General features: G+C 41.1%; 1 protein-coding gene across 1 annotated transcript in view; it reads right to left on the bottom strand.

The window, feature by feature from the left end:
• unc80 (unc-80 homolog (C. elegans)) overlaps nt 1–14,378 on the bottom strand; it is a gene marked incomplete at both ends in the record, with an annotated part of 59,098 nt that overhangs the window by 10,471 nt on the left and 34,249 nt on the right. The window contains 27 exons of the mRNA XM_083896879.1: nt 212–350; nt 446–580; nt 961–1,226; nt 1,323–1,503; nt 1,581–1,682; nt 1,777–1,866; nt 1,955–2,049; nt 2,216–2,399; nt 2,478–2,564; nt 2,875–2,975; nt 3,110–3,253; nt 3,348–3,479; nt 4,343–4,529; nt 5,299–5,331; nt 6,567–6,698; nt 6,879–7,060; nt 7,154–7,292; nt 7,501–7,608; nt 7,687–7,890; nt 8,008–8,105; nt 8,290–8,529; nt 8,977–9,154; nt 9,442–9,575; nt 9,869–10,004; nt 10,136–10,348; nt 10,426–10,598; nt 12,372–12,525. Coding sequence (XP_083753005.1) covers nt 212–350; nt 446–580; nt 961–1,226; nt 1,323–1,503; nt 1,581–1,682; nt 1,777–1,866; nt 1,955–2,049; nt 2,216–2,399; nt 2,478–2,564; nt 2,875–2,975; nt 3,110–3,253; nt 3,348–3,479; nt 4,343–4,529; nt 5,299–5,331; nt 6,567–6,698; nt 6,879–7,060; nt 7,154–7,292; nt 7,501–7,608; nt 7,687–7,890; nt 8,008–8,105; nt 8,290–8,529; nt 8,977–9,154; nt 9,442–9,575; nt 9,869–10,004; nt 10,136–10,348; nt 10,426–10,598; nt 12,372–12,525 — 3,967 coding nt within the window. The remainder of the gene's footprint in view (nt 1–211; nt 351–445; nt 581–960; nt 1,227–1,322; nt 1,504–1,580; nt 1,683–1,776; nt 1,867–1,954; nt 2,050–2,215; nt 2,400–2,477; nt 2,565–2,874; nt 2,976–3,109; nt 3,254–3,347; nt 3,480–4,342; nt 4,530–5,298; nt 5,332–6,566; nt 6,699–6,878; nt 7,061–7,153; nt 7,293–7,500; nt 7,609–7,686; nt 7,891–8,007; nt 8,106–8,289; nt 8,530–8,976; nt 9,155–9,441; nt 9,576–9,868; nt 10,005–10,135; nt 10,349–10,425; nt 10,599–12,371; nt 12,526–14,378) is intronic.

The following is a 14,378-nucleotide window of genomic DNA, read 5'->3' as shown; positions in this document are numbered from 1 at the left end:
TGTAAGTTTCCAGCTGGAAAAAGTTGTCAATGGTAAGACGGGCAGCAAAAAAATCCATACACAGTATGTAAGATATTATACAGATTTTATCAGGCAAAAAAATATGCTTTTACTTTAGTCCTTGCTGGCAGTGAGAGTCTGTGTCTGGTTGGTTCAATACCTCATACCAGTAAACTTTAATAAAACCTGATTAAAATGGCAGACCGTTTACCCAGAGAGCGCAGTGGTTTCTCAGCCTTGACCAGCTCCAGAGCGTCCAGCGCGTCCTGAGTCTCACCCTCCAGAGAGACGAGCAGGTCAAACAGACACTGGGCTGAGACTCCTTTAGACAGACCAGTGCTCGTGCTGGTCTGAGGACAGAGTCACATGCAGACAGTCAGAATTGTAGCAGCAGCGTTTGCGCAAAAACTGATAGTAGATGAATTTGAATATGTGTCATCCTTACTGTGAATTCTAGCAGCGGAGCCACACTTGCAAACAGCTGCAGGACAAAGGGTTTGCGGTGGAGGATGTAGAACTGTCGGCAGCAGAACTCAATGCCCTGCCTCAGTAAAGGGTTGCTCTCATAGTCAGCATAGACCTGTCACAACCACACACATATGGGTAAGTTTGTGATCCAGCTGCTTCAAATGTTTTAAAGTTAATCCTACCTGTGTTTAACATTACTTATGTTCACATCTTTCCCTTTAAAAAAAATCACCCTTTACTTCTTTCGACACTTTTATTCTTCAATTCTGCATGAACCTTGGTGCAAATTGTTCTGCAAATGCATCTGTACAGCACCTTATATTTTATCTTTAATTCTTTTGTATCACATTCTAATATTTTGTCCCCAATCTTGTTGGAAATGTTCTTATATTTTATTGATATTTATGACATTCTTTTAGATGTATGTTTATGTCGGCTTTCCCTCATTTTTAATTTCTGATTTTCCACTCACTCACACAGTTCCATGTGTACCTGCAGCATGGTTGGCAACATCCACTGGTACCCACTCAGGGAGAAGAGATGATTAAAGTGGACAGCGGTGTTGATGGCCGTCGCCGTGTATTGCCTGAGGAGGGCGCTGTCCTCGGGGTGCAGCAGCAGCGCCCCGTTGAAGACGTTGAGGAAGAGCATCATCTCATCACCCCACGGGTACTCGCTGGGCATGCCCAGAAACATTTCCTCAAGGAGCTTGATCCACAGCACCTTGTGTAGGGTGTCCAGTCCAAACAGCTCCTTACCTGAGAGAGGAGTTGGCAGCACAATGTAGGGTTTAATCAGTCCATCTATCCATCTATCCATCTATCCATCAAGCCATCCATCCATCCATCACTAACCTTGTGGCTCATTAAACAGGGAGAACTCAGCGTCGATGGCGGTGCGAGGGAAAGACGGCAGACGCAGCAGATCCTCCTGCAGCAGAGAGACGTGGGATTGCTTGTGCACGGCCGGCATGTGCTGTGTGAGGGAAATGAGGAAGAGGACACGGCCAACCTCCTCCAGTTTACGGGAAAACACCTGCGTGGCAAAGGTAAAAAAAACAGAATGAGACACTAAAGGAGACAGTGGATGAAGTGTTTGTTTAACATTCCCACCTGTTTCTGGATGAGCTCTTGTCCTTTCTCTGGCAGCATGTGGACCAAGTTGAGCTGAGGAGAAACGGACCTCCGGAAGGGATAGATGTCTCTAACATATGTCTGCAGGACGCGGATAGAAACATTTAATTATTTAAATCCTTTAAACTAAGAGGGGCTCATTCACTCCTCACTTTTGTCTCTTGGTTGTTGCTACCTTGGAATAATGGATGAGGTTCCATCGTTTGTCCATGAGGAAGTAGTGTGCTGATCTGGCCTCAGGTATGTTGAAAAATTCAAGACTTTCCTGTATGGATAAAGAATGATATTTACCAAATATAATTTATATTTTAACCCCCGTAAAAAAAATGCCGTTTCATTTTCAGCATCTTTACCTTCAGCAGGGCTTCAAACTGAGTGTCTTCATGCACTGGCAGCTGTGTTGGGATGTCGCACTCGTTCTGCCCGTGCACCACCAGAGTTTTGGTTCCTGCTTCAACACAAGAATACAGTGTGGTTAATGTGCGTGTGGCACAATAAATAACTGCTCTTTATGTCTTTCTTTATAAATGATCTATAGCGAATAAAACATTTGTCACATTTTCAGTTTAATTTTCTGTTTTTTTTGCAGATGTGTATTTTAATAATAATAATACCTGGCATGGACGCAGTGACCAGCAGCTTGACCTCACACTGCTCCTTCTTCATGGTCTGCTTCAGGTCTTTGAAGAACAGCCCCTCCACATAACCCACCACCTCCCACAGGAAGGTGAGTGTGGCTGAGATGGCGTCCATTCCCCACTCACAGGGAGTCCGCACAAAGTACATGATCAGACCCACCTGGGGGAGGAGGAGGAGATTAGGATGTGATGGAAGGTTTAAATGGAAGACAAACGTATACAAATAGAGACATTTTACCAGGTAGTTAAAGAGGATGTGAGAGGTCTGAGCCGGCAGATCTCCGATGTTGAGCAGCAGCTTCCTCAGCATGTACATCAACTCGTCCTTAAATAAATCAATCAAAGTTCATTTGTATAGCACTATTCATACATAAATAATGCAATGCAGCTTTTTCTCACCATTAAAAATACAAATACACGATACAAATGTGTATATACATATAATAGAAACAGAGAAACTCAATACTCAAGAGTAAAACATAAAAAAAGATAAAAATGTATATTATATATAATAATATAATATATATATAATACTAAAATGGTAGGTCTTTGAAAATCCAAGACTGATGTCAACATTTAAATGTAAATCAATAAATACATTTAATTAAGTACCTGAGATTCTAATGAATCTTTACCTGTCTGTTGCTCACTGTTAGTTTTTCCAGGAAGTGTCGTAGAACCAGGGCCGGATCCTCGATCAGGCAGTTCCAGAGGATTTGCTGTGCCACAGCACTCACTGAAGAAATGAGGTGGGAATGAATAATATTCTTAGTAAAAAAATATACAAATACAACAAACAAGCAACAAATACAGAGTAGCACAACTCCTGCTCCAACATAACTTTATGTTCACTAATTAAGAGCAACCTACCAGCCACGCCGTCCTCTCGAACGTCCCCGTCCTCCATGAGGTGCACAATTGGTAGAACAGCAGCACAGATGCATGCTGGGAAGACAGCTTGAGGTGGCTGGAGCATGTGGTGAGTGGGAGTGTGTTCTGTTGTGTTCTCTTCATCTGGCAAATACAGAAACAAATATTAAAACGATATATTTGACAAATGAGGAAACAAAAGATATTAAATGGTAAAGTTGAGTCTGTGTTTTCCTACCCTCAGCACTGGCCAGTGAACGCATCGACCACACAGAGCCCCGGCGGAAAGAGTAGTTCCTGTGGGAGTTGCTGGAGGCGCAGGAGGGGCTGACGGACAGGCGGCGCGATGTCAGGTTCACCACTTCTTCTGCTGGCGTTATCAATGTCCGACACGACCGACACATATGCAGAGAAAAACAACACACTGTCAGGACACAGAGCAGTCAGCGGCACAGTCATATAGCAGCGTGCAATACTGCAAATTTGGAATTTGGCCCGTATCACGGATACCAAACCCCGATACTTTATTTTGCTCTCAGAGAACAATATGTTGTTGTCAATAAAGACAATGTAATGTGGTGTACCACAAGGATCTATATCGGATCTTCTACTCTTTGCAGATGACACCAAACTTTCTGTCTAAAAAATAGAGGTCTATTATCTCTCTCATTATGGAAATATGTCAAAAGGCAATAAGAAATATGAGTAACCTAAAATTCACATTAATAAGGAAGAATAACTGAAGTCTAATTAAATAATAAAATGTCTTGTTTTGACAAACTCTGCAAAAATTAAAAAAATGTTTATGATCTGTAAATTATACTCATTACCTTTCATTTGAGATAATACCTGGTTTGTTTATTTTACTTTTTAATGTTAAATGAAGGATATTTACGCAAATGTGAATGAAACTGCCTATAAATATGGTCAAATTCTGCTAAAACATAAATAACTAGGCTTAAAATGAAAGACTTGTTATGAAGTGACTTTTTGTAAAACATAATTTTTTTGTCGATTCCATATATTTTTGATAAATATATCTATAATATATGAATTGATTCAACATAATAAATTATGATATTTATCAATGCAACAGCCTTGAAATCCAAGAAAAGTCATCACATATAATTATAAAGTTATAATCATATAACGTCAAAAATATAAGACTATATCATGTCTCAAGTCATGATATAGATATAGTATCGTGACATGAGTCATCTCTATGTGGCCCACCTTCTTCCTCCTGCTCAGGCGGTGGGCTGCATGTGGGCTCGTAGCAGGACTCCTGAGCCACGGGAATGGCCGTGATGATGCTGGCCTCGCGGCCCAGGCGCCGCTTCTCTTCCTCCTGCTGCAGGTTCTTCAGGATGTGCTCGGCTCGCTGGTGGGAGCGCGACACCGCCCGCGCTGAGAAGGATTTCTAAAAACAGAAAGAAAAAGAAAAGGACAAGGAGTGACGTTGGCTGGAAAAGCGACACGTGGTAGAGACAGCAGGTGCAGACATACAAGGGAGTTCTGAATGAGGAGAAGCACAAATTAAATCCAAATGGACAGTTTCAATCTTTCAGGAAACGTGTGTGCACAGCTATTCTAGGCTTACACTTACACGAGAGGAGCATTTTTTTATTATTAATATTTTTAATGTAAAATGCCTGGACACGTTAATACAGTAACTCTCCTCCAGCTCATTCGTCTCATGCTCTAATTCCATCCCAAGCGCCATGAGGAAGCGAAGTAAGGAATCAGGATTGTTAAGAAATTGTGACACAAATAAAAGTATTCAGACTGGACTTTGGAGAATTTACTGTATCGTGTGTACAGTAAATGCCTCACAGCATTCCCACAAGTGCTCATACACATACATATATGTCTCAATAGGCTGAACGCGTGATATGGGAAAACATACACAGCAAAGTCATTCTCATCTAATGACCATGCATCAACAGCACAACACGCACAAAATGTCTGAATGTCTGATGCATGCTGTTATTTTTCATTCTGCCTTTTCAGTGTGATGTGTTATCACTGATTAAGATGCAAAGGTCTGACATGACCCATGAGGCTGCCCTGGTTTTACACCCACTGCTAAGGAAATGGGCTAAAAACACTACAATGGTGAAATCTGTCTTTATTGATCTGCGGTAACAAGATGCATCAGCACAAACATCCGGACAGAAATACCAACTTACTATGGCATGGACTGACTGAATTAATGTGGAGTACTAAAAACAAAGACAGTCGATAGATAAATTATAGAACAAGTGCTCGCAGGTCGTCATCAAAATCCATAAAACATATTAAGATAATCATGCTTAAACACAAAAAGGTAAAAATAAAATAAAATAAATTTAAAGGAAACACCAATAAACTACTTTAAATAAAAAGGAAAAGAAAGTGTTTGTATATTAGCAAATTTCTTGGTGCAGTTGTATAAATTTAACTTGCAAAGCAATTGCAAATTATTTTAAAGCAAGTTTATCTGTACTGCTTTTGATTGTGGAGTAAAACGGAGTACAACACAGTTTAATTTAAATCTTTAAAACACTAAAATACTTGAATTCCACCCGATTAATGAGTGAATTTGGTGAAATGGACTCGAAGTGTCACCATGTTGTTTCAAAGGGTTGAATTACTCACAAATTACACACACGAAATAATTATATTTGCCTCATTACCCTTGTTTTTATATTTATACTCTCACTAACCTGGATCAACCTGCAGTGCAATGTATCAACACTGTAGTTTCATTGTCATTTATACAGCATTGTAAAGATATTCTAGTCATTATGATGCAATGCCAATGTCTATAGTGAATTAAATATACTTTGAGTGTATTATAATGTGAGTATACAGTATGTATAACCATTCATAAATATTCTGAATAGTTCATAACAATAATCACCACACACTAGAAAACCTTGTCCATAACATTATGCCACATTATAATGGTGATTAAAATTAGGTTATTAATCATTAAATTGACCTTTCAAGTCTTTATAAAATGACTTGAAGTGTGTGACATCCAGATTTTAATGAATGGTCCTACATTAATGCAAATTATCACACATTTAAAGTTCTTTATGTTCACAATGAGACATTATCAAGATGACTGCCATCATAAAACACTATAAATGCATCATAGTGATATGTTGTAATGCATTATAGACATGAGCTTCATATAAAAATATGACAAGAGAATAATAATTACTTTAATTTTTGTTTATATTAAATCCAAAGTGGCCTGACAACCTAATTCAAGGTGGTGTCACAGTTCACGGGAGCATTTGAAAATCATACTGTATGTATTATTCACATGTTATATTCATCAAAATCAACAACAAGAGCAGTATTCCTGAACAGCTCATGAGAAAACATCTTGCATATTTCTATCACTGTTGGTAAAGTTAATCATGAGTAAATGTGCTGGGCAAACAATTAAAACTAGGCTCAGACTTACAGACTGGTCTTCATTGATCGGGTCCTGGACGCTGCCAGTGTTCTGTGGCACCCATGGAGGGTCAAATATGGGGACACAGGGCATTCCCAGTATAGGAGACGGGAGGGTGAAGTTGATGCTGGGTGGAGGGATCTGAAAGAAGAGAAATGTACAACAAGGTCATTTATGTTCCCAGATGTGGTAAGAAATCATGTACAAATACTATGTTAATGCAGGAAAGACTGTGAGCTTGTTCAAACATTCGTTGTCTGAAATTTAAATTAGGATACCAAGATGGTGTATAGTGTGAAAAAAAACAAACACTGTTCACACCTTAAAGATCTGTTGTGCTCCTTCCTCCATGCGGGGCCACACCTGGTAGCGGAAACGCCACAGCGTGTAAAACTTCAGGATGGAGTTGATGCGCTGACAGGCCTCCTGGTGCTGGAACTCCGCCATCATCATTTCAGTCACCGCGTCTGGGACCTTGACCGCGCACAGAAGGAACATGGCCGCTGGGGGGGGGAGGGAGTGAGAGGGTGAACACAAGCACATGAAGGAAGAGGAAAGTGTAGTCTGATAAAACCTTGGGATTGTTTTCTACTCACCAGCGGCAGCTGCCATATGTTCGTCCACACTGAGAAGCAGCTCCCAGGCTGCAGGCTGGACATCTCCGTACATGTCATCAGTCAAGATGGGAGCCGCTTTGATCAGCAGTGAGAGTGGTGCTGGTGACAAGCTCATCACCTGAAGACAGACAGAAAAAAGTCACTATAAAGAACAACAGCTATTAACTGCAAAGTGTTACACTGGGAAGTACATTTACTATCTAAAAGTTTTAACCTGATTTACAATATATCCCAACTTGGTAACACTCTTGGTAGCAATTTTCCTTTTTTTTTTCTTTTCTGACTTCTGTCTATTTCTCAAGGAATATAAGAAAATAATACTTCACCTGGTTGCGGATGTACTTGAGCATGCCTGTGTCTTTCTTCCCCTCAGTGTTGGAGTCGGTGGGTCTTCTCTTCATGGATGGGGTCCTCAGACACGACTTGTCTGAACACTGTGGGCAACAAAGACTTACTTACTCCCACAATTGCTCCACTGAGTCATTTACTCTCCCAAGAACAGGAAATTGCACCTCTTTGGTTTTCTTTGCACGTGCCCCGATGTTGCCAGAGGAGGCGCTGTCTTCCCGCAGGCTGTCCACCGTCTCGCCATACACAAGCTTGATGGCTCGCACCAGACGGGCGCAGGAACGGCTGTGGTGCTGGTAGCAGTGCGGGTGGCAGAAGTCGATGTGGGTGCAGATGAAACTCTGCTGGTTGCACAGCAGGATCATGATCTAAGGCAAGTACAGGAGGGGAAGTCAGTATGAAGTGAAGGAACACATGGGCTCACTATACACACACACACACACACACACACACACACACACATATACAGTATATAAATACTGTACATGGAGCCAGGACATGTTGCGGTGGTAGTTGTCCTCTGCTCCTCCTGAGCCCTGGCCCTCTGGTTCTATGCTGGGCTCACTGGTGCTAAATGGACTACCTGCAACAAGAACACACACTATCACTACACAAGGAATACAATATAATAATATTGTGCTTTAAAGTGCAAATATTTGAATTTGAAAAGAAATCTTGAAAAGAATTGTCTAAGAAAAAACACAACTTTAAAACTCTATTAAAATTATAATAATTAACTAACAGAGGTTGCCTCTTCCTCAACTTACCAATGTCCGTAACTGTGTCCCTGCTTTGTGTTTGGGACAATAAACCTTCTTCGTTCTCAGACTCTGAGTCCTGACGAGACATCTTGGTGCTCTTGAGGCTTCCCGCTCGGCGTATGGACGACAGCGAGCCTCCCTTCTTCACGCGGAAGCTGCGCGCCCCTTTGATCTGAAGCAGCCGAGAGCCTCCTATACGAATCTTCCTGATGGGTGCTGGGGAGGATGGAAGTGGGCAGAGATTTCTTACAAAACGTAGGTGAGAAAATAAGCAGACGGATGATTACAGCCTACAGTTTCATGACATTAGGGGGAAAAAAAACAACAAATGATGGTATTAATCTGACTAAATACAGACTTTTAATATGTATTTAATATGTAAACACATTAGTCTGAATACAATTGTGCTAAAATGGCTTTCTCAAAATTGGACTAACAGACACAGATAATGCCTCAAGAAATAATAGAAGAAACAGGTATTTAGAAGAATAAGGCCACTGAAAAAAACATGGCTAAATTCAGGCAGATACATTTTAAGGAATGAAGAAAACACTGATTTTATGGTCTCAGCTGAAATTCACTACTAATACTTGCTTATTGGACCAAAGGCAGGAGGCCAAATGAATGGCATAGTCGAGAAACATCTGCACTAAAAAAATCTATGTGTGTGTTCTGCACAACTTCAGGTCTCACCCTGAGTTTCCGGTGCCTTCTTGTCCTCCCCGGTGGTGTCAGACTTCAACGTGTGGCTGCTGCTGTTGAGAGAATCGTGCCCGTCTTCGTCATCAAGAATGCCTGCGAAGCTGATCTTCCTCTCATAGCGATGGCGACCAAGCTCGGGGTCTAACCGCAGACGGCAGCTGTCAAGATCCTACAGTGAACAGGTGAGCATTTTCAGCATAAATCCATCAGCACATGTGCTGCCTAGACAGCAAGTTTACGGCAATTCCTGGCAGTTATCGACAACTGACTGAAACACCCAGCTGACTGGGAGTTTCACAGCAATTCTCAGGGACGATAACTGCCGCAAATCCCACTTTTCATGCAGTGACATATCTTTGACTTTTTTTTTTCTATTTTACTTTTCAACTCATCACTTTTGCTGGTTTTAAAACTGTATTCATGTTTACACAAATGCATAAATGTAATCCTACTGACCACAAGTGGCTCGGTGCGTGGGCGTGGCAAACAGGGAAAAGTCTCACGCAGGAAAGTGGTGATTTCCAACAAGAGCTGGCAGGCGGCCATTTTCAAAGCAAAGGGGCAGCCACATTTTGTAGGATTGACTGTGTCTTAAAGGAAAAGATTTATGTTTTCATCAATCAGGAGGGGTACAGGCAAAAAAAAGCATGAAAGGATGATTTAAAAATAGTTTTTTGAAAACAAAACAAAAATCATGAGATTTGCATGCAGAAATTAAGGATGAGACTTAATTTTAAAGCGTTTTTGTCAATTTGTCAATATAAAACAACATTTTAAGGTTTGCATACAAAACAATATATATATATATATATATATATGTATATATATATATTTTTTTTTTAAGAGAGCATAAAAAAAAAGATTAAACGGTGTTCTGACTCACTGTCATCTAAATAGTCCTCTTCCTCATCTTCTTTTCTCATTCTCCGTTTGGTCTCTTCGTCATAGATGTAACCCAGGATGTTAGCAGGGCTCTCGCTGTCAGAGTGACAGAGTTCACTGAGCCGTGTGCCGATTGCCTGAGCAGATTCAAAAACACACACAGACAAACACTTGTGAAGCATTATTATGATTATTATTATTATTATGAGTACCTTCTTAGCAACGTTTAAAAATGTTCCAGTTGTTATCATTGTTATCTCAAACTCACATCTCCCCACTGGCAGAAATGTTTGGCGGCGTTCCACTGGAGTTTCTGGTTCCTTTTGTTGCCCACGATTGGTGATCTGCCCCTCGACAGGCCTCGCTTGGTGATGTTGACGTGGTGACCCTTCATCCACTCGGGCCAGTTGCCGCGGTTACAGCGGTGGACGAATCTGGCGCACTCGAGGAAAAGGGAGGCCCGAGCAACAACTGGAGCTTCCTGGAGGAAGCAAGGAGTTTCAGGTGGTTGTGGTTTCTTTGAGTGCAGCAGCAGACACCAGCAAAGACCATACATACCAGGTCCAGGGCAGCAGCGAGGATGGAGGCGTCCGGTATGGTTCCTGGCTCGCAGCAATTCAGCAGGAACTGGAAGCGTTTCATGCCCTGTCGTATGGCACCCAAATTCACCACATTCTTATTCTTCATGGCCTCCTGACTGGCTGCGAGTCGCTCCTGAAAACCGTGGGGACCTAAAGAAAAGATGGACAAAATAAGGTGGGGATAATAGAAGAGATGAAGGTTTTTTTTTTCCTCTGGAATATTTCTTTTAAAGGTCCACTGTGACATTTAGGACAGTTAATTGGTAGAAAGTGTGCATAAGTATGTTTTTATAAGGGTATAATTGCTTTAAATTGCAAAGGACTTGCTTTACGAATGCCGCCTTCTTTTGCAGGAACAGGAATGAACAATCCAATGTTTAGACGATGCAAACAAAGAAGAATGAAATCCTTTCTGCCATGCAAAGGCCACCGTAGTTTCCGGACGTGCTTGGGAAAGGCATTGCAGTCTCACCATTCGATGCCACTAATCTTTTCACAATGGACCTTTAAGATAATTTCATGACATTTAACAGAAAGCACTGAAGAGCCACTGACACATGAAGCCGAGTGAGAGATGGACACAGACACTGGTGGAGCTTACACTTGGATTTAATTTTTTTTTTTCAACTTATTCTATTCCAACTAAAACCAATTCTGCAGATTATTTTCAGGTATTGTGCAATACGTTTATCATCAATCACATTGAAAGGACAAGTGTAACCACAGCTTCACAGTTGCTCTCTATGTGGACCACTCTATTTAAACTCAGGCTGTGAAAAATACCACCAGACGTCACCACAGAAGAGACAAGAGCACTGACAGCGTCATGCTGGACAGAGTACAGAGATATGCTTTGCAGCAGAAAGATGGTTTTGATAGATATGAGTGAGTTCCTCTTTTTTCCCACTGCTGAACAGAAAAAAAGGAGGAAAGGGTTCGTCGAGGATTGCAGGGTGTGCACGGAAAGAAGGGAATGTAGAGTTGGGAAGACAAGACACGGAGGAGTCAAGGACGAATGGAATCAGACAAACCTGATTTTAGAGCTGATACTAACATGAAATTTGAAATAAAATGGGTAAGATTAAAGGTATGTTAATTTCTTAAAAAGGAGCATTACAAATAGTACAATTTCGTATTGAACTTCCAAAAAATTAGCCAGTGAAGTGTTTCCCATACTTTTATGGGGACCCACTTTATAAAGACGATAAACCAAAAACAAACCAGCCATTTTAATAAAAAAATAACTTCATTTTATACATGTGTTTTCTCAAAACTTAAAGGCACTATATGTAAAGAAATTGATTATATTAAGACATAAAATAACTGTGATTGAGGAATATAGATTGAGTAAATGTTAAATTGAAATACTGGCTTCACTGATAACAATACATTTGCAAACTGTCCATGTTTTCATTTGGTGTTTTGATCTGATGTAACTCAATTTATTTTCTTGTCACCACAAAAAGAGGAGGCTAATTTAAGCCAATGCTAGTTTTCCTATGTATTACGTTATATTGCAGGACATCATTTTTGCAACTTAATGCTAACATAAAAAACTACTGCCTTTATTTTGTTGCTATGAATTTAACTTTTATTTTGCTACATAGAACATCATTTCTGTCGTAAAATAGCTTTTAGAAATCATCCTATAATGCGCCACCACTGCATTATTTGTTTGTAATAGATGGTTTGGCAAAATCTTGTATATCATTTGATTTATTTGAGGGTAGACACGAGATACTGATGTTTGAAAATAAAACATCAAGGCGAGAGTGTTGCAGGCGGGTGTCCGGCAATTTGTGATGCAAAGACAAGACACCGTGACACCACACAGACAAACACCGACAGACACCGAGAGGTATAGACAAAGGATGATGGGGGCGTGGGGTGGGCGAGGGGCACCCTGGGGTGGGGGAGGTCTACCATCTTTCTCTTCTGTGTGGTGAAGCTTGGATGGATTCCTCCTGCCAGACCTCCATTTACCAAGCCGCTTGAAGAAATTCTCCTCCTCGTCTCTGCCGTACTCTGGCCCTGCAGCGCCCCCTTCGGACAGCTTCACCGCGCTGGTGAACTTCACCTACAACACATAAGCACATCCATGTGAGACCCTAAAGCAAATACATAGTTTCTCATCTTCACCTATTATTTTAATAGATATACTAGACCTTATTTTTGGCAGAAACATATTATTTGACATCTGCCAAAATTTTGTGTGAGAAACTTCCGCTTTGGAATGTGAGTGCAAATGAGACACAGGAAACTATGTCAGTGTCACTGAGGCTCCGGCAGCTAACAGCAGTTAGCATTTGGAAAATGATTAAAAGGTTCATGTTAAATACTTGTATGGAACACAATTCATCCGCGAGAGGGCGCCAAGACTCAAAGTACACTGTCAAAAATGCTCAGAGAACCTCAAGATCTGTGGGAGAATCTAGCTCGGTGGGTAAAGCTGCTGTTGTAAATTTCACAAGCATCTCTGAGGTTGGCAGTTCAAGTCTTACAATCATCTGAACTTCTTAGAACTTCTGACCAAAATAAGAATTTAAAAATACCAGCAACTTGTAGTTCTGTAAGTCAGCAAGAATAGCTTGTGCTGAAAGAGAAAGGCTTGTATGTTTCAAGTTGTGAGTTCAAACCTTATGGTCAACTGTTGTGTCAGTGCAATGTTCAAAGTTAACAGTCAAAAGCTCTAAGAGAACCTGAAGTTCTTGGGGACCAGCTAGCTCAGTGGGTACAACTGCTGGCTTGAAGTTCACAAGCATCTCTGAGGTTGTGAGTTCAAACCTTATGGTCAACTGTTTGAGTGCAATGTTCAAAGTAAACTGTCAAAAGCTCTAAGAGAACCTGCCGATGATAAGTTCAGGTAGCTCAGTGGACAAGAACGCTGCTGTGAAGTTGCTGAGGTTGTGGGTTCAGTTATTGTCAGGACCAGGACTTTTTAAAGGTCATCATCCGAAGTGAAGATTGAAAGGAGACCAAAAGTCCCAATTGGTGTCAGAAATGGTGGTGCGGTGGTTTTATTCACAGCCATGGGAATGAGCCCACATGGTGGTGGGTTCAATTCCAGGCCCATGCAGATTGCGAGAGACGAGAGACGCACTTAGCAAGGGTTGAGGTTGCCACCCAGGGTACAGCACCAAACTAGGCTTGTTGCGTGCAGTGGGGGGGTCTCCTGGGGGGTTGAGGACAGTGACACTTAGCAAGAGGTTAGGTTCAGTTCCACTCAACAACCATCGAGTGCTGGAACCGATTCTGCCACCTTGCTGACACAACTTTCTTGTTGGGAACACAGCATCCGCGCCACCAATGCCGCCTTCGTCTAGATCTTTTTGTCTCATCTTAATCTTCACTTTGGATGATGACCTTTAAAAGGTCCTGGTCCTGACAAGAACTGAACCTATAACCTCAGCGACTGCACAGCAGCGTTCTTGTCCACTGCGCTATCTGAAAATTGTCTTTGTCAGGTTCTCCTTAAGCTTTTGACTGTTTACTTTGAACATTGCACTCAAACAGCTGACCATAAGGTTTGAACTCACAACCTCAGACATACAAGTCTTTCTTCTTCCAGCACAAGCTATTCTAAGTGTCTTGCAAAACACCACTTTGCTGGTATTTAAAATCTTTTGGTCAGTTGTGTTCCATACAAGTATTTAACGTGAACATTTTAATCATTATTTAATTAACTCACTCTGTTTACACCGTTGTCTTTGCCTGTTCATTTAGCATCTGACACAATTCATCACTGTATATGTGACATTTCGTCAACAGTTAACTGGAGTTAACTTGTTCATTAAATGTCTACTTACTTGTAACCTTTACAACACCAACAATATATCCATAGTGTTTTTACTTAACATCAATAGTATGTTCATAACACATACCATAGTATGAGAAAATGTACAGAAGGAAAGTGTCACAGTGCTGCGAGGT

Source organism: Microchirus variegatus (assembly GCF_963457635.1).
Source record: "Microchirus variegatus genome assembly, chromosome: 1".
Taxonomy (NCBI): Eukaryota; Metazoa; Chordata; class Actinopteri; order Pleuronectiformes; family Soleidae; genus Microchirus; species Microchirus variegatus.
The sequence above is the reverse complement of the archived record's forward strand: the minus strand, read 5'-3'. Positions and strand labels throughout refer to the sequence as shown.